Source organism: Barbus barbus (genome assembly GCF_936440315.1).
Source record: "Barbus barbus genome assembly, chromosome: 48".
In the NCBI taxonomy this organism is placed as follows: Eukaryota; Metazoa; Chordata; class Actinopteri; order Cypriniformes; family Cyprinidae; genus Barbus; species Barbus barbus.
Genome location: NC_136726.1, coordinates 1,547,386 through 1,567,385, shown reverse-complemented (window position 1 = coordinate 1,567,385; position 20,000 = coordinate 1,547,386). Strand labels below are relative to the sequence as shown.

Genomic DNA, 20,000 nt, shown 5'->3' with positions numbered 1-20,000 from the left:
GTCTTTTACACAGAGACACTGTCATGTTAGAATAGAAAAAGCTCCTGTCCAAACTGTTGCTATAAAAGCACACAATTCCCTAGAATATCATTATATGCTTAAACATTAAGATTTGTACTCATAGAAATTACTAAAGTAGTCAAACCTGTTCATTAGAAGGGGGTGCCAATACTTTTGGCAATATAGTGTATCTGATATTGATTTTATACAACAGTTCAATAAACAGGAAGTTAGAAGTTACATTTTAAACACAGTATTGCCTGTTTTTGCTCTATTTTGCCAACAAAAATAATCCCAAACACAGCCACAGCACAGTTTTGTGTCTCTGAGCAACATGATGGTGATTCGTTCCTGAATGAATCAACTGTTTAAATGATTCGGTTCAGTCACAATGACTCACTTATTAACAGTGACTTGCTCTAATTTCACATTTAAAGCATCTTTTAATCATTTCAAATATCAGTTATGTTTAATAGATGATGCACACTTTTAGAAAAAAATACCTTTATGATGGTAAAAATGCCCATGAATTGTAAAAAAATCAGTTTAAACTTATTGGAAAAGATGAATTTGTATCAGTGTGAACTGATCACCACAGAATATGAAGAATATCAGAAACTTGGAGTCAGCTGTCCACAGCAGCACAATAACACACTCAGCACAATATCGTCTGATTCTCATTATCGCTAATATTGAGAGGTTTTTTGCTCTGAAGCTGTGGAGTGTTGTGATTCACTCACACTGATGCTGTGTTGTGTTGCAGGTTGGCAGCTTTACGGAACTGATGGCGTTCAGACGTGGAGGACTTTATCAGGCCGCTGATTTTTATAACCCAGTCCATATATGCACATTGTCTCCCACACTTTATGATGGACACAAGCACCGTCTCTCCTTCGGCTCTTTATTTCTCTCTGTCTCTATCATCAAACATGACTGTGTGTGTGAAAGAGCACCTTCCCTCTTTATTTCTGGACGCTACTCTCCGCAGGGCTTCTTGGGTTTCGCTGAGTTTGCATATTTATTTAAGGCTGACAGAGACGGCTGATAAGGTTAATGTTAGCAGCGCTCGTGGTGTAGTGTGTATACAGCGCATGGGTTTGCCTTGCCGCCGAACACACGTGTGTGAGGGGGTGCTTCTTGCGTTCAGTGCCTCCGTCAGACACACACAATTCTCTGGCTCCTGCTGCAGTCATGGTGTAGGCTCAGAGCACTTTCTCCAGGGGTTTTCTTCTGTGTTTATCATGTAAAACATAGTTCTGACACTGATCTTATTTGGCATGTTCCAGTGCCGCTGCGCTCATTCTTGGGCATCTTCGTCTGTTAAATGACATCTGACACGATGATGTTCATCCAGCGGTGTACAGCCGACTGATGCGGAAGCACAGGAATACGGTTATGACTGAGGATGAAATAAGACAGTGCTTTATTTGGGATGTGTCTCTTATTTTCCACTACACATGCTTTATTACCGTTACTGTATGTTCATTGAATGCAAGTACATAATAAATTTTCTGATCTTTCTTGTCTGAATGTTTTATTTGTTCTTATCACTCAAAACTATGCTTTTTAAAATGTTTTTTTTTGTAAGAAGTCTCACCAAAGGCTTCCTTTATTCAAACAAAGTACAGTAAAACTGTAATGTTGTGAAATATCAGTACAATTTAAAACAGCTGAAATGTTAAACTGTAATTTATTTCTGTATTTTCAGCATCATTACTCCATGATCTTCAGAAATCATTGTAATATGCTGATTTACTGCTTTAAAACAACTCATTAATATTCATTTTTTAATGACTGATTATCATGACGAGCCTAAAGAGTCGAAATGAAACCCAGCGCGATTGTGTGCGGCTCGTCCGCCGCCGGCTTCCGTAGTGTCGGTGTTTCCGTGTGAGACACGACTCCTGCTGCTCCCGCGTCATCCGACACTTTTATACACACAAATTATAATGGTTTAAACGCGCCGATTCCAATGATTGTTAGCTGACACACGAACAAAAACCCGCTGCAGCAGTTTCTCTGAAAAACGCAAATCGAACGCCTCGACCTGTAATCAGAAGCCGCTGTGATTGGTCCATCCCTGCAGCGTTGAATAAAGAAACGGGCACCACGTGACCCGCGTGTCCTTTCAGCTACGCTCCCGACAATCATTTACTCTTGATTAATGACGGAAATAAACCTCTGTATTGGAATTACGCAGTTTAGAGTTGAAATATGAAAATTATTCCGTAAACCCATCGTACGCGACCAATCAGAGACGGCGCTCGCGCTACGAAACCCCGCCCACCTTGAAACCCCTGTTTCCGCTCTCGCGCTTCTGCAGGGAGTCGCCCGTAGTAATCGCCCGAGCTGCTCAGACCGGATTCACGAGCGCTGAATAAACCGCGGAAGATGAGAATCACTGACCAGCGCACGCGGAAACACCGTCTCTGAACCGCTCGCGCTGGAGATCGCCATGAGATGAGTGTGAGTACGATCGCGATCATGAGCGGATCTGTGAGGATTTAAAGATGCAGTGCTCAGTGTGAGGAGAGTATCTCAGCGGCGGCTGGAGACATGAAGACAGCGCTCGTGTTGAGCTGCCTGCTGTTCCTCGCTCCAGCAGAAGATTCCCAGAAACCCCTCCAGTACCTGCGCATCGGAGACGGCTCCTCGCAGGAGTTTGAGTTCCCCCAGAACACACGCGGCGTGATCGTCATCTCCAGCCGGTACGGCGGCCCCGGGGCCCGCAGGGGCCGCGAGAGCCTCAAGCAGACGCTCCGCGTGAGCTCTCTGGAGCCGGACGTCATCTCCATCCTGAACGTGAGCGACGGCGGAGCCGCGAGCAGCTACGTCATCAGCATCCGCTCCGGCGGGCCCGGCACGGCGCCGCTGCTCCTCCAGCTGATGGACCTGGCCCGGGGCCCGGAGCCGCTTCTGATCGAGGAGCGCAGGGACTACTCCATCAGGGTGGCGCCGGGCGGGGACGACCCCCAGGGCCACATCCTCGGGCTGTCGCACTTCTCGGAGAGCCCGGTGCTGTTCGCCCTGCTGCCGCTCATCTTCATCAACAAGTGTGCCTTCGGCTGCAAGCTGGAGGTGGAGGTGCTGCGGGGCCTGCTGCGGAGCCCGGGGCCGCTGCTGCTGGGTGTGCTGGGCCAGTTCCTCATCATGCCGCTGTATGCGTACGGACTGTCCCGTCTGGCGGCGCTGCCCAAGCCGCTGGCGCTGGGGCTGGTCATCACCTGCTCGGCCCCGGGCGGCGGCGGGGGGTATCTCTACAGTCTGCTGCTGGGGGGAGACGTCACCCTGGCCATCAGCATGACCCTCGTCTCCACCGTGGTGGCGGCCGCAGCCATGCCGTTATCCTCGGCGCTCTACGGCTGGCTCCTGGGGGTCCACGCCGCGCTCCACGTGCCCTTCCTCAAGATCCTGGGCACGCTGCTCTTCATCGCCATCCCGCTCTCGCTGGGCGTGCTGGTGAAGCTGCGTCTGCCGGCCGTGTCCAGCGTGCTGCTCGCCCTCATCCGCCCCTGCAGCCTGGCACTCATGGTGGGGGGCATCTTCATGGCCTATCAGATGGGCTCGTCCATCCTGGCGCAGGTGCGGGTCCCGGTGGTGGCGGCGGGCGTGACGGTGCCGGTCTTCGGGCTGCTGGCGGGGCTGGGTTTGGGGCGTCTGGCCGGGCTGCCGCTGGCGCAGGGGAAGACGGTGGGCATCGAGGTGGGGGTGCAGAACAGTCTCCTGGCGCTGGCCGTCATGCAGCTGTCCTTCCAGCGGGCCGAGGCCGACTACGCCTCGCAGGCGCCCTTCATCGTGGCCCTCAGCAGCACCTCGGAGATGCTCCTGCTGGTCCTCGCTCACGCCGCCCGGCGCCGCCTGTGCCTGACCGCTGCCTGACCGCGGCTCTCGCCCAGCGCTGACACTGCCACTGCTCCTGTCTTACTACCAAAGGCCTTCGCTCCCTCTGGCCGCTTTCATTTCAGCCTCTTTTTTAAATCAGATTTTAATTGACGTGTATTACGACGACAGTGTTTACGGGAGATATGAGATATTTTTCTAAGTAATTGTGTTATTTTGTAATTCAGATGGCTGGTTTGTATCTTGTTTACAGCTGCCGTGTGGCTGAGATGTTGTGTGATGATGGTGATTGTTGATGTGATTGATCCTTGCGCTCAAACTATGGTGATTAAATGCTTTTTGACAAGAGAGAAAAAGAAGTGTCTTTTAGTGTTATTAGCAGCACGTGACCTTTGCTCACAATTTCTCTCAAATGAAAGTCTGTCAGTTTCAGACTCATCCAGACAGCATGAGTGTGAGCTGTTGACCCTTATCCTGAGATATGTTCAGTGAACGAGAGATATGTTTATCTTCAGTGTTTTAAAGTGTTTGCGTGCGATCAAAGCTCATCTTAGCAGAACTGGGGCAGACTGAAGAGCAATTCTTCTCAACGGCTGTTTTCTTTCTTGAAAATAAAGTTGGGAATATTTTGTATTCTTAAAGAATGTACTTCATCTTTTTTATTTATTATAATTAGTGCTGTCAAACAATTAATCGCATGCAAAATAAAAGTTTTTGTTTACATAATATATGTATATGTACTGTATATATTTATGTATATATAAATACACACAGTATATATTGAAAATATTTATACGTATTATATTTATATTCTTATATATAAATACGTTTAATATATAAATATAACATTTTTCTTAAATATATCCATGCGTGTGTGTGTATTTATATATATAATGAACATACACAGTACACACACATGTATTATGTAAACAAAAATGTGATTAATTATTTGGCAACAATATAGTTCTTTTTTTTCTAAAGGTAAAATGAAGAATTTAAATTCCTAATGAATATGTCCTTATGGTTGCAAACGCTAGAGTAACCATGTTGTGTTGTCATGACTCTTATGGTGAGGCCGTGAGACTGACATACGCTTCTAACAAAACCTTTGAGGACTTCTCAAGATCTTCCCTTCCTTCCTTACAAACGTTCTGATGAAGAGTTTCATGAATCTTGCCAGTCATCTGAAAAGGGTCTTTTCTGAACTGGAAAAGAGGCAAATATTGGCGTTCAGTCGTTACGGATACAGTTCTGAGAAGCAGCGGTGGTTCATTAGGAATTACTCATGTGATTCTGAATATGGTGGATCATCCAGATCTCATGTTTCTCTCGGCTAAAGAGCTTGTGCTCTCTCGTTCATCATGGCTAACATGTTCTACTGTCATCGTTTACTCATCTAAACTGATTTACTTCTGTCTGTGGACCAATCAGCGGTCAGCAGTCTCGTTGCAGCTTGAAACTGTGGAGAACATTCTATAAAGAGTGTGTTCCACAGAAGAAAGGCAATCATGCAGCTTTGGAAAGATGTTAAGAGGAGTGAATGATGACAGAACATCGATCTTTACAGGCCGGGACTTCAGTGATCGGTCCCATGATGCATTTCGTCTATTATATTGATTGGATTTGTCATCAGCAGAAAAGGGTGCTCTTTGTTCCGCTGTAATGTACCACACACCTCTGACATGCTCTCAAGTGTGATGAGACTTTAATGCTAATATGATAGCAGTTATTTGAATGATTTACAGAGAAACTGTTCCATCGCCTGAAACTTGACAGGAACAGAAAGCTCCACACACTTGGGTTAGTTGTTGATGTTAATAAGAATATTATGCTAGATAAACAGGGATATGTTGCAGTATGAACATGCCACGGCCATTTCCTTAAAATAAATCAATATTTCATCAGAACTGTGTTTGAACCTAAATTAATGAACGATCATCTTACAAATAGAAATGTGTTATTTAAATCCTTATTATAACTAAATTATAGAAATACTAATAGTAATAAAACACAAACATGTAGATGATTATTGTAAATAATAGGCTTGTTTGAGATGAGCAAAATCTGCGCAGAACCGATCACCGGTGATCAGCGCGAGATGCATGCCGGTTAGAAATGTGTCCGAGTGCGGTCCGCCTTGCTCTGATGTCATGCTGATGTATGTCAAAAATCTCTCGCGAGCGCAAGGCGCACGTGTCGGATTCTGCAGTCGAGGGCAGTTGCTCTCCACCGACTGCGCTGATCAAAAGCATCATGGGAAACGACTTGCTGACGACACAGCTTAATGCTCATTGGCTGCGAATGTCATCTGATATTTCTTCCCCTTAATCCTAAATCCATTAGCTATAGCCTAATACTATTTACTTTTTCTATAGTAATTTACTAGTAATTAGGACATGTGCTATTTATTTACCCTTTTATTTTTATTTTCTTGGTTTGAAGTCCTGTTTGTTGTAATTTTCTCTTTATGTATTGTATGCTGGTGTTATTTTGTACATTTACATTTTTGTACAACATTATTCCATTAAATAAATGAGTCAATCCATCAATACATGCATGCATAGCTACATCTAATGTGACGGTTTTGCAGTTAGGCCTCATGTTTGTGTGTTTTATCTGAGATCTTTATCTGGGTATGTCTTATTTCAGGAGTGCAGGAAACAAAGCCCACACATGCATGCTAATTTCTTCATTTAAAATGTTTTTGTTTCATATTCATTATGAATAATAATTTGCTGTACACACTTTTCCTAATCATTAAACATGAAATTCAAATTTACATTAAGGTGACAAACAATTGTGTAATATATTTATATGGAATATGTTTCATGTAAAAAAGGGATAGTTCACCCAAAGATTTTTTTGGGGGGTAAACTGTCCCTTAAGTAGGATACACATAATTAGGTTAATCAGCTGTGCCATATCCCAGTCTGAAATGTTTAACCCATAATTAGGGATAACAGTGTAAATTTAGTGCAGCATCTGTGTGCTCCTCATTTCTCATTATGGCTTTGATTATAAAAGGCATCCACAAAGTGCGATAAAGAACGCGATCTCTTCCATTGCTGACGTTTGCAGTCCAACAACACAACGAGATTCAGGAAGTGTCCGGCTTGCCTGCACTTTTTTCACTCCTCCCCTCACTGCAGCCGCTACTCTCAACTAAATTACAGGCGAGGCAAGCCGCATCTCAAACAAGCCTATTATGAGTTGATTTGAGCGTATATTTGGGGGCGTGGCACAGAGGCTCAGGGAAGTGTAGCATTTCTGTGATTGGTTTGACGACCGCTCCGTGGCGCCTTTGATTGGCTGACAACAGCGGCACCCATAACGATTGGCCGCTGGCCGTTCACTCCGAACCAATGAAACACTCGTAGCAAAAGCCTGTCGCTGGTGATTGGTTGCTTTCTGTTTCTCGCGACCAGTGAAAGCTCCGTCATGCAGCGCGCGGGTTCGCGGCAGAAGAAGTTCATGTGCGAAGCGTGTTTTATAGTTTAGTTCTTGATTGAGTTTAATTATCGCAGCATGTTGAGCGCGACATCAGACGCAGAAGTATCCGCTCGCTCCGCCTCTGTCGCTGCGCTGCTGGGTAAGACTGACTAACCGTAGTCCTGTAAAGTTAGTATCGTTTTTCAGCAGCTCAGAGACTGATGTGTTTCTTTAGCGCGCAGAGCCATAAAGAGAGTTAGAGATGAAGAAACAGAGAAACACCTGCAGGAGTCCTGTGTGAGTCTGCTGCTGAGACACCAGAACACCTCAGAGCTGCTGCTGGAGATCACCGTGAGTCCAGATACACACAGACACAGACACACACACACACACACACACACACAGACACACACACACACACACACCTCTCTGCAGGAGTCCTGTGTGAGTCTGCTGCTGAGACACCAGAACACCTCAGAGCTGCTGCTGGAGATCACCGTGAGTCCAGACACACACAGACACACACACAGACACACACACACACACACACACACACACACACTCTGTAATGAGTGCCATTGACAATAGCAGCTCCAGTCAGGGTCAGACATGAACTTATCCGTTAAGAGGCAATATTTGCCCCCTAGAACTGATTTCCGGGGCAGTTGTTACCTTAGTAACGGTGATGTTTATAATAGCTTTATAAATGGCATCTTTCCAGAAGCAGCTAAAGACCCAGCACTTCTAATCCACCCCACACGTACAAACCAGGGGTTTTCAGACCCGTCCTGGAGCCGTTCCCTCATCAAACACACCTGATTCAGTGTGTGTGTGTGTGCCCAGCGAGATCTACTAAATGTGCAGTGCTGCGGCTCCAGGGCCTTGTTCAGACTGTCAGCAAAAATATGATTTTATTAGTTTTTTCTAATAAAAATTTTATTAGTTTTTTCTCTTCACACAGTTCTCCTAACCATCTTTTAACTTGATACATCGGTTCATTTCACATTCAAAATGCACTAAAACTTCCAAAACAATGTCTCAAATCAACTCATTCTTCCATAACTCTAGCAAAGGTTTTCACCAAACAAACACACTTTATCACTCATAACACAACAACCTACAACAACGTTTATTTATAGAGCACATACTAAGGAGTGTTATAAGCCAGGGAAAAAAATATGTCTTTAGATAAGATTTAAAAATACTAATAGATGGGGCACGTCTGATAAAGGGAGGAAGGCTAGTCTAAAGCTTCGGTCCCCCAGTAACGAAGGTGTGATCACCACGCTTTTTAAGTTTAACTCTAGGGACTATGAGTAGACCAAGGTCACACGATCTCAAAGTTCTAGACGGGGTATACGGAAGCAACAAATCAGCGAAGTATTGAGGAGCCACGTTATTGAGGGCTTTGTAAACAAATAAGATTTTAAAATCCATCCTATACTTGACAGGGAGACCGTGTAGGGACATTTAAAATAGGAGTAATATTTTCATATTTTCGCTTCCCTTCAAGCAGTCTAGCGGCTGCATTCTGAACTAACTGAAAACGAGAAATTGAAGATTGAGAAATACCAGAATACAAAGAGTTACAATAATCAAGCGAGATGTTCTAAAGGCATGGATAGCTATTTCAAGATTTTTCCTAGATAGGACTGGCTTTACTGGGAAGGCGAAGTTGGTAAAAACATGACTTAACTACAGCTGAAATCTGTTTATCAAACTTTAAACTGGAGTCACATAAAATGCCCAAGTTCCTGGCACACTGTGTATTATGTGGAGTAAGGAAACCAAGGTCAAAATTAAAATCAGCATTTTCCCTAGGACCAAACAAAATAATTTCTGATTTGTTTTTGTTCAGGTGTAAGAAGTTGTTTGTAAGCTATAGCTTAAGTTCATTTAAGCAATCTAACAAGGAAGATAAAGCTGGGTATCATCAGCATATAGATGAAAGGAGACACCATATTTTTCAAAAACAGAAGCCAGGGGGAGCAAATACATTGAAAACAACACAGGCCCAAGGATCGAACCTTGGGGAACACCACAACCAAGAGGAATGTTAGTATAAACACAATGCCCTATTTGAACGGTAAAACACCTATTTGATAAATACGAGCAAAACCACTGTAAAACCATACCACAAAGTCCTACACAAGACTCCAGGCGTGACAGAAGAATGTTGTGGTTGACGAAGTCAAATGCGGCGCTTAAGTCTAAGAGGACAAGAGCCCTGAATCTGTTGTGAGAAATGTCATTTAAGACTCTTAGCAGAGCCGATTCAGTGCTATGTAGAGCTTTAAAACCTGATTGAAAGACTTCATTAATGGAGTTTTCTGACAAGAAAGACTGTAGTTGAGCCAGTACAACTTTCTCCATAATCTTTGAAATAAAAGGAAGATTTGAGATGAGCCGAAAATTGGAAAGAGATGTAGGATTGAGGCTCGGTTTTTTAAGATATGGTGTTACAGTAGCCTGCTTAATGCAGACTGGTACAGTACCAGTTTGTGAGCACTTATTAATTACTGATAACAGACTTGGGCCAACTGCATTCATAATTTAAGGAAAAACGGAGGAACTATATCTTGTGGACATGATGTAAGCTTGAGATGATCCACAATTTCATTACAGGAGTGGCTCAAACACAGACCATGTAGCGGAGTATAAAGGAGCATCAAGCAAAGTATAACCAATATGAAACATCGGAGATCTAATAGCCATAAGCTTGCTTGTGAAAAACTTTCCAAAACGCTCACAAAGGAAAACAGAGGGCCCAGGGAAGGAGTTTGACAGGAGGATTTAAAGCAAAAATGGTGGAAAAAAGAACACAAGATTTATGGCGGTTTTTGGTGATCAGAGAAGTATTTGCACTTAGCTGCCCTTTGAACATAGTAAGAGAATTTCTCATGATCTCATATGAAACCTGCAGTTTATCCTTTTTCCATTTGCGCTTGGCTTGTCTACAAGCCTGTCTGAGAGAACGCATTGTTTCGTTATGCCAGAACACTGGCGCTGACTTATGACTTCTAAGCTTCAATGGTGCAATACTGTTCAAGAAAGAGGCACAAGTAGAGTTGAAGTAACTGAGATGTTCATCGGCATCCAAGTTGTGCAATATAGATTCCATTTCTGAGGAATCCCATACCTCATGATATGCTGTGATGAACTTTTCACTGGAGCGTGTGGTGAAAATACGAGACATGATTTCTAGGAGTTTGACCAAGGTATGGCACAGAAAAAGAAACGGGCATGTGATCAGAGAAGGTTGCATTGCTAATTGTAATGTCCAATACAGAAAGTCCATGAGTTAAAATCAAGTCCAGTGTATGGCCCTGTGAATGCGTTGGGCCACATACCCACAGAACAAAGTCAAATGACTCTAAGATTTAAAAGCTCCGTGGATAAGGTTTTGGAAGCACAACATACATGAATATTAAAATCCCCCAACAGCAGAATTTTATCATGAGTGTAGCAAAAACAAATGCAGCAAAGTCATTAAGAAATTCCATGTCTTGTTTGGGAGTACGATACACCAAAGCAATAGTGACAGGGTTTTCTAGCAGTATTTGAAATGGTTGCACCTCAAAACTGCTATACAGAGCAGTAGAGAGAGATCGACAGGGAAATGCATTCTTAAAAGCATTCACTAGACCTCGACCGGACAAACGCGGGGTGTTAAAAACTACAACCCTAAACTAAACTAAAGCCTAATTTATCTCGGAGTTATATCATTGGGTAATTATACTGTATAAAGCCTAAATTGTGGGCATCAGGGAGCCGCTATTATGCCTGGCACTGAAACTGATTTTTGCGCGAGCTTTTTAGTTTCACTTTCACATTTGAGATTCACGATCGCACGTACTCTGTTTATACTATGGAGCGGCATTACTTGCCACACATTTTACAACAAATGTTTGTCAGTTGTGCTCGGGATCTGCAAATCATTCGCCATCATCTCTGGTCGCACACTGGATGAGAAGCTCAGTGCCGCATCGCGCCCCGTCTTTACATTGTTTTGAATCATTGTTAGGCGACGCCGAATGGTGTCATAGAAAATGTTTGAATTTTAAAGATGTGGTGTGACGCGGCTCTTCTCGTCCCGTGTGCGACCAGTCATCTCTCCTTACTCTGTCTGTTTATGTGGTAAGTGAAATTTGATGTACTGTAACAGGCAACCGTTGGCAATCGTTATTTGTTTTCCTTGCCTTTTGAATACAGATTTATGCTTCGGGCACACCCCCTAACTCCACCCCCGCTCCCTGATGTCATCGTCCATCGCAATGTTTCACTGCAGACAACGTCCGATGTCAATCTTGTAGACGTCGCCCAACCCTAATGTGGTCAATGAATGCACTTTGTGCCAAAGCAATGATAAATGATCCACGGTTTAGTTCAGACACTGATGTTGTGCTCGCTGTGAGAAGACTTCTGAAAAACTGACCCAAGTATTGAGAAATGTGTCCTAGCGACTGTAGAAAACTGTACATATATCCAGTCTAATTATAACCTTTGCTAGTGTTTTAAATAAAACACCGATAACTCCAGGCGAATGAAAGTATATCTGTGCTATGCTCTGATGAGGAAGAATCAGAAACCTCAGGCACCGACTCTGCAGGAGCAATGTTCATAATGTTTATTGAGCCTCTTCCTGGGGAAGATGAACAGGGGCGCTACATATAGACTCATTGCACAATTGCAGTCACATTTATTCATCACCTCACATAAAAAAAAAAATAGTGAATTCCTGATAGGACTGACAAACTGACTTCCCTGAGCACTTCCCCTCGGGGAATCCCCGCTGCCCTATGAAGTGAGTTTATATGGACAGACCCTCGAGTTCAACAGAGGGAGCGAGTCTGCTTCAGATGCACACTTCAGGCCGCTTCATAGACCACAGTGCAACACGATTGTGACGTCATCGCAGGTTGTTTAATATATCCCCACCCCAAACACCTCTACACTATATAAATGATTTTATTTAAAATAATTAAAACAGCTCAAGCATACCGATATACATAAAATGATGCATCAAACTAATTTGCAAGGGAAAGCTAAACGTAAACAAGAAATCAACTCCATAGCAGATTCTGAGTGATCAAAGGAAATGGGGCACTAGACAGGAAGTAACTTACAGTAAGTCAACACGCAAAACCGATAACATAACAGTAGTTCCCTGTCGATACTACACTCGTACTGCGTCGCTAGACGCTATGGGGAAAAACTCCTTTTTCTCCGAGGACTGAAGACTTTTTCAATCACGCAGTGTGACTGCACGGCCATTGGTTCGTGCGGTAATAAAAAACGAACCAATGGCTCGTCAGTGGTACTGCACGAGCCTATGGCGGCAAAGCCCGCCAGAGCCCGCTAGAAGGGCGGGGTCATCTGGCTATATAAGCGGGCGCTTCGCCATAGGAAAACAGATCAATTCTCCTTCAGCGACGACCTCTTCGCTGATCCAGGACTCCAGACGCTCGCCGTTGACACGCATCGCTGCGGATTGGAAGGCTGCCTTTTTTCCCCGCTCCCCGCTGATCCAGCCCGCTTCGCCGAGCCGCTTCAGCGATCAGAGCGGACGTCAGCTCGTCCCCTGCTGCCATCCGGCGAGCCTTCAAGAAGAGCAAATTTCTTCTAAAAGAGCAAGCGGCGTTGTTGCAAATCCAAGCTTTCGCTGCACGATGCCGACGGCCACTCAGAGTGTGTTTCCTGCTTGGGTAAATCCCACGCAGAGGCCGCTCTGAGCGAGATGGAATGTTCATACTGCATGAACATGAGTCTCGTGACTCTGCGCGCTCGGATCGCTTTCTTTTCAGAGAGCGACTCCGCCCCTCGCGCTCTCCCGTTTTCTTCCTCCCAGGGACCTGGTGGGAAAAAACGGTGGGGTAAAGGGCTTAAGCGCTCAGCGGCGAGCGAGCTCACGCCGGCTCAGACCCCGCGTGCCTCGCCCCCGCTATGCAGAGTGGATTCTCCCGTCCTCTTTGAGCACCCGGATCAACGTCCCTCGGTTGGCGCGAGTGACGTGATCTCGTTCGGTGCTTTTGAGGAGGAGCTATTAGATGACAGCATGTCTCTAATAGCGTCAGACGCAGAGGATATCTCGGGCTCTACCATCGACCCCGCCCCCTCCTCGTCTGCCGAGCCCAGCAAAGCAAGGAATGGAATGCCGAGCTCTTCCGCATCATCTCTAAGGCCGTTGATGAGCTGGGTTTGGAGTGGTCTACGCCGGAGGAGCCCACTCGTAGTCGTCTGGACGAATGGTTCCTGCCGGGGCGCCGCACGGCCCCTCGTCAGCGAACTTCTCCGTTTTTTCCGGAGGTCCATGACGAACTCACGAAGTCGTGGCGTTCTCCGTATTCGGCCCGACTCCGCTCTAACTCTTCTTCTGCTCTCCTCAGTGGATGGCGCCGAAGAGAAGGGCTACGAGAGGTTGCCCCCTCTTGACGAAACTGTGGCTGCGCACCTTTGCCCGCCCTCCGCCATCGGATGGAAAGCAAAGGCTGCTCATCCCTCCAAGCCGTGCAGGACGACTTCCGCCCTCGCTGGACGAGCATACTCCTCCGCCGGGCAGGCCGCCTCAGCGCTTCACTCCATGGCTGTGCTCCAGGTCTTTCAAGCCAAACTCCTCCGGTCCATGGACGAGTTCGGGCCTGATCCCGCAGTTTTTAAAGAACTGCGCAGTGCCACCGACCTGGCTTTAAGAGCTACAAAGGCTACAGCACAGTCCATTGGGAGGTCAATGGCCAACTTAGTGGTGTTGGAACGCCACTTATGGCTAAACCTCACGGAGATTAAGGAGGCTGACAAGGTCCCCTTCCTCGACGCACCGGTCTCCCCTGCTGGGCTCTTTGGACTTGCCGTCGAGGGCTTTGCAGAGCGATTCACCACGGCTCAGAAGTCGTCCCAGGCTATGCGACACTTCCTGCCTAAACAGCTCTGCAACGGCCACCAGTCGCCCCAAGCCTGCTCCAGCGCAACAGCCAGCTAAACCTGCGCCGTCGCCCGCTCAGCCTACAAAGAAGCCTGAGCCTCGGCAGCACTACCGCTCGGCCAAACGCTACCCCTATCCAAAGCGTCAAGGACCCCGGCCCAGGCTGACCCTGGACCCTGCGCCTCCGGCGTCGTCCTGATCTGATAGGAAGAAAGAGGAAGGGTCAAGGTCCCGCAGACGCTGGACCAACCCCAAAACGCCCTCTGTTATGCCTTCAAGCACCCCGTTCAGTTCTGGGTGCCAAGGCAAACCGGTTTGTTTCAAATCCTGTTGTGAATCACAGGCCCTTTCCAGAAGTGCCTTCACATACAGCCGCTGTTATAGCGAGAAAAATAAAAAACAAACATTTTCAAAAAGAGAGCAAATTTCCTCTTCCAAATACCAGGTGCGTCGAGTTCCCGCAAGGCGACTCACCACCCGAGCTAATCCAACCCCTTTCCACACGGGCCAAGGCCTGGCGGGCCATCCCCGAAGTGTCACAGTGGGTTCTGAGGATTATAGAAAGAGGTTATACTCTTCAATTCGCTCGAAGACCCCCGCGGTACAGCGGCAGGGTCCCCACCTTAGTGCGAAGCAGCAACGCTCACGTTCTGCGAGCCGAGGTGCAGAAAATGCTGGCAAAAGGAGCTATAGAAATAGTTCCCCCAGCTCAGAGCGAGTCAGGCTTCTACAGCCGTTATTTCCTCGTCCCCAAGAAGGATGGCGGCCTTCGGCCCATCCTCGATCTCAGACGTCTGAACCGCGCCCTAATGAGACGGCCATTCAGAATGACTACAGTGAAGCAGATCCTCTCGCAAATTCGCCCAGAGGACTGGTTCTGTTCGCTGGATCTGAAAGACGCTTATTTTCACATCCAGATAGCCCCCCATCACAGACGATTCTTGAGATTCGCCTTCGAGGGTGTGGCTTATCAATACACGGTCCTGCCCTTCGGGCTGGCTCTAGCTCCCCGCACTTTTACGAAGTGCATAGACACGGCTCTCTCCCCTCTGAGATAGATGGGAATCCGTGTCCTGAATTACCTCGACGACTGGCTCATTCTGGCACAGTCAGAGGCAGAGCTGGTAGCACACAGGTCCCTCCTCCTCGGACACTTGGAGAACTTGGGACTCAGGATCAATTTAGCCAAGAGCTCCCTGTCCCCCAGCCAAAGAAACTCGTTCCTGGGGACAGTTTTCGACTCCGCCTGCATGACGGCGAAAGTCGCGCCAGATCGCGTTCTGGCCATACGGCAGCTCGCGGCTTCCTTCAAGATTGGAGCCTCCTACCCACTCAAATCGTTTCAAAGAATGCTGGGCCTCATGGCCTCCGCATCGCCAGTTCTTCGGTTGGGCCTTCTCAAGATGAGACCCCTTTAGTACTGGCTGAAACCTCTAATTCCGCCTCATGCGTGGCGTCATGGACGCATTCGTGTCAGGGTGAACCGGGCCTGCGTGTCAGCCCTGGTCCCCTGGAGGAACCTACAATGGTTCGAACAAGGCGTGACAATGGGTTTGGTTTACAGAAGGAAGGTTGTTACAACAGATGCTTCCAACACAGGTTGGGGAGCTCTGTGCAATGGCAAACCGACCTTCGGCTCCTGGACGAACGCAGAAGGACAAATGCACATCAACTGCCTCGAAATGGAAGCAGTATGTCGAGCTCTTCAGTTCTTCCTGCCAGTCCTGAAAGGTCACCACGTGCTAGTCCGCTCAGACAGCATGACGGTGGTGTCGTACATAAATCGCCAGGGTGGGCTCACCTCAAAACGCCTTTTCGAGATGGCAGAGCGCCTCTTACTATGGGCTCATCTCAACCTGCGTTCACTGAGAGCAGCTCATGTGCCCGGCATTCTGAACCAAGGAGCAGACATGCTCTCTCGGAACAATGTCCCCTCAGAGGAGTGGATGCTCCACCCACAGACGGTTCAAGAAATCTGGCGACTCTTTGGCAGGGCAGAGGTCGACCTCTTCGCCTCCAAAGACAACTCTCACTGCCAGATTTACTTTTCGAAGAGCAAGGACGCGTTGGCCCACGAATGGCCCAACCTCCTTCTTTACGGTTTTCCCCCGATCGCTCTGATTCCTCAGGTAATCAGGCGGATCAGGGAATGCAAGCACAAAGTGCTTCTAGTGGCCCCACTCTGGAAGAACCAGCTTTGGATCCCGGAGTTATCGCAGCCCGCGGTAAAGACCCGACAACATGTGACATATCAGTGATATTGTCATATCTACAGGAGCTGCTGGATAAGGGCCGCGCCCCTTCCACGCTCAAAGTCTACGTGGCAGCTATAGCAGCCTCTCACGCTCCTATAGCCGGACAGTCGGTGGGCCGGAACAACCTGGTTGTCCGTTTTCTGAAGGGATCTCGGAGGCTCAATCCGCCCCGACCCCTCACAGTCCCTGCATGGGACCTGCCCACGGTCCTGAGAGCCCTTAAGGGCCCTCCTTTTGAGCCACTACAATCTGCAAGCTTAAAAACACTGTCGCTCAAAACTGCTCTGCTACTAGCGCTAGCATCGGTAAAGCGAGTAGGTGACTTGCAGGCTCTCTCTGTAAACCCTGCCTGTCTTGAGTTTGGGCCTAACGACTCTAAGGTCGTCCTAAAACCAAAACACGGCTATGTTCCTAAGGCGCTCTACACTCCGTTTAGAGCCCAGGTTATTACGCTCTCTGCGCTCCCCTCTTCTGAGGAGGACCAAGAGCTCAACCTTCTCTGCCCAGTCAGGGCATTGAGAATGTACATCGAGCGTTCCACGCCATTTAGGCAGACGGAACAACTCTTTGTCTGCTTTGGCGGCCGCACCAAGGGGTCTCCGGTCACAAAGCACAGAATATCTCGATGGTTAGTTGACGCTATCGCACTAGCATACTCCTCCCTGGGCCTCCAGACCCCCATTGGAGTGAGAGCTCATTCCACAAGAGGCGTGGCCTCTTCTTGGGCGTGGTATAGTGGTGTGTCTATGGCAGACATTTGTGCGGCGGCCGGCTGGGCCTCGCCGTCCACATTTGCCAGGTTCTATAGCTTGGATGTCCCGGCCTTACAGGCTAGGGTTCTCTCTGCTTAGATGGCACACACCTGTCTTAAAGCGGTCCCCTCAGGCATTGCCTGATTCTCCAAGAACGCTCTTGGCCCCATTCCTGGTGCTGAGGCTGTACTTATGACCGTTGAAATGATTTCTAGGCTGGACTGACCTCTGAAGAGTTCGGTCCTCATGCCTCCTGCAGGATGCTTCCTGCTCATAATTGGTCCCTCTGAGCCTTACTGCTCAAGGCCAGTTTTACGGTTGTCGTTTCTCTTCATGGCATGGCGGGATTGTATTTGTTTCCCATAGCGTCTAGCGACGCAGTACGAGTGTAGTATCGACAGGGAACGTACTCGGTTACTAACGTAACCTCGGTTCCCTTAGATACGAGTACTGCGTACTATGCCATGCCATGCAGCTGCACGACTCAGGTCGTCGCTTCAGTCGAATTGGCCTGTTTTCCTATGGCGAAGCGCCCGCTTATATAGCCAGATGACCCCGCCCCTTCTGGCGGGCTCTGGCGGGCTTTGCCGCCATAGGCTCGTGCAGTACCACTGACGAGCCATTGGTTCGTTTTTTATTACCGCACGAACCAATGGCCGTGCAGTCACACTGCGTGATTGAAAAAGTCTTCAGTCCTCGGAGAAAAAGGAGTTTTTCCCATAGCGTCTAGCGACGCAGTACTCGTTCCCGTATCTAAGGGAACCGAGGTTACGTTAGTAACCGAGTACGTTTTGCACATCCATAAAAAAATTGTTTAATAGTAAAAAAATTTTTTATTTTTTTTTGTGTGATTTGAACAAATCAAAATGAAAGTATAGTGATGCTCACAGATCCTACATTGATTAACTCTTCTGTAATTGACAGTCACATGGGAAAGTAAGGAGCATCAGCTGTGATGGATATGAAGGGCTGGAGCACAACACGGGCGTTCAGACATCGGTCCTGGGTGAGACGCCTTCTCTTATACATGATTTAATTCCATGGCTCTCTGTAATGACACTGGATTGTCAGATTAAGCTTGTATATTGATGTATGTGTGTGAGTCTTTGCTGTGGAACTGGGGCCCGTTTCAATCCGGAGGTTCAACCAGCTCGGAGTTTGAACTTGAACTCTGAGTTGACTCTGAGATGGGAAACTCTGAGTTTTCGGTTACAGAACAGCTGAACTGAGTTAGTTTACTCAACTCTAAGTAGGTTGACTCTGAGTTAAGCACGTGCACCACGACTATGAAAAGTCACGATCAGCGGAGCGCCGAAATTACAATTCACCATGGCAACAGCTCCCGTCGTCAGCGCGCATACTTCAGTCAGTGCGTAACTTTAATTCTTCACTGTCAATAACTTAAGAACTGTTATAATATCAGAGGAGAAAACTGTAAATTATTGAAGTAATATTCATTTTAATGGTATCCCATGGCCACAAAAAAATAAACAAGAACGTGGCAGCAGCTAAAAATTAATTTGTCACAATTCAATCCAGGTAAAGCTTTAAACATGACAGGTTCATGGGTGTGGGCTAAATGACTTTACAAACATTTGACATGAAATATCATTCAATGCGCTGCAGCTTTTCCCACATAGTCTAACACTTTTCACATAATTAAATATTCTCTAATCCAACCGGTTACATTTCTTAGAGTAATAAAATGAACTACTGACTGGTCCACAGCAAGAAGGCAGAACCTGCACCAGCACCACTGACAGATGAAGAGGAGATGGTCAAGTATGGGAAGATTTCTAAAATAAATCTAAACAAAATAACTGTTGCTTTTGTATTAGGAAATAAAGATGACCAACAAATGGTGAATAATTAGTTTAACAGCTGTGGTGGTGGTTCGGCTTGTACTACCCTTCCATTCCATACAGTAATCCGTTTCATTTTCAGACGGGGTGATGGTGGAGATATGCTTGTCATCAATGCATCCAAGCTTCCACACTGGAAATCCTGAAGGAAATTCAGATTATTGTCACAGAAAGATGTTATCAAGTGATCATCACCTATCAGATTAGCCTCATTTAAACCCATTACAGTCCTGTGAAAGCTCTCTTTGCTGGATTTGTGCCCAGGATTTCTCGGAATGAGTGTGCGAGGGATGCACGCTTTCCTTAAAATCTGCATACAGCGGATTTATAATGTGCTCTGCATCTCCCATGTTTTAAAGTGTAAGAATTTTTACATATTTGTACTTGAAATAAGACAAAAATACTCAGTAAGAAAATCTATTTTTCAGCGTGAATGAATGAATAAGGTATTTAAACTTCGCTAACACTATAAAAAGGGGGAGGAGACCAAAATAAATTCTGGTTTTACCGAAGAAAACCTGCTCCCGACCAGGTTAGGTTCACAGAGTAGGTTACTACGGTAACTGACTCCGAGTATAAGTTCGGGACAAACCTCCCATTTTGAAACGGAAAACCCAGTGTTTCCCTCATTTCAGGGTTTACGTACTCGGAGTTTTCACTTAACCTCCTTTCTGAAACGGGCCCCTGCTTGTCTTGATGTGTGTGTGTGTGTTCAGAGAGTGAGCTGCGGAGGAGATCGGAGCAGACGGGCGTTCCGGTCGGGCTGCTGTCTGCCAGAGTTCTGCTGGAGAACATCAAGGATCTGATCACACAGACAGACACGAACACACAACAAGTGTTGCTGAACGCTAAACAGAGAGTATGTCACGTACAGCTGATAGTTTTTACATTCTGATGGGTGTGTTCATACAATAAAAGTGTCTCTGTGTGTGTGTGTGTGTGT

The 20,000-nt window shown here is 46.7% G+C and overlaps 3 protein-coding genes across 4 annotated transcripts in view; all 3 read left to right on the top strand.

The window, feature by feature from the left end:
* The window catches only part of chmp1a (charged multivesicular body protein 1A), a 6,403-nt gene extending 4,740 nt beyond the window's left edge, over positions 1-1,663 (top strand). Inside the window, exon 7 of the mRNA XM_079412236.1 lies at positions 764-1,663. Coding sequence (XP_079268362.1) covers positions 764-785 — 22 coding nt within the window. The 3' untranslated portion in view covers positions 786-1,663. The remainder of the gene's footprint in view (positions 1-763) is intronic.
* Positions 1,664-1,864: 201 nt separating this feature from the next.
* Positions 1,865-4,472, top strand: slc10a3 (solute carrier family 10 member 3). Its single transcript, XM_079412235.1, has one exon. It carries the CDS (start codon positions 2,557-2,559, stop codon positions 3,877-3,879), a length of 1,323 nt encoding a protein of 440 aa, XP_079268361.1. The 5' UTR covers positions 1,865-2,556; the 3' UTR covers positions 3,880-4,472.
* A 2,791-nt stretch (positions 4,473-7,263) lies between these two features.
* Positions 7,264-20,000, top strand: part of fanca (FA complementation group A) — a 75,852-nt gene continuing 63,115 nt past the window's right edge. For both annotated transcript variants that reach the window (XR_013783965.1, XM_079412168.1), the window contains exons 1-4: positions 7,264-7,429; positions 7,505-7,620; positions 18,120-18,201; positions 19,774-19,916. Coding sequence is in view for 1 of the 2 variants with exons in the window: in XM_079412168.1 (XP_079268294.1) it covers positions 7,366-7,429; positions 7,505-7,620; positions 18,120-18,201; positions 19,774-19,916 (405 nt within the window). In the remaining variant the exon portion in view is untranslated. The remainder of the gene's footprint in view (positions 7,430-7,504; positions 7,621-18,119; positions 18,202-19,773; positions 19,917-20,000) is intronic.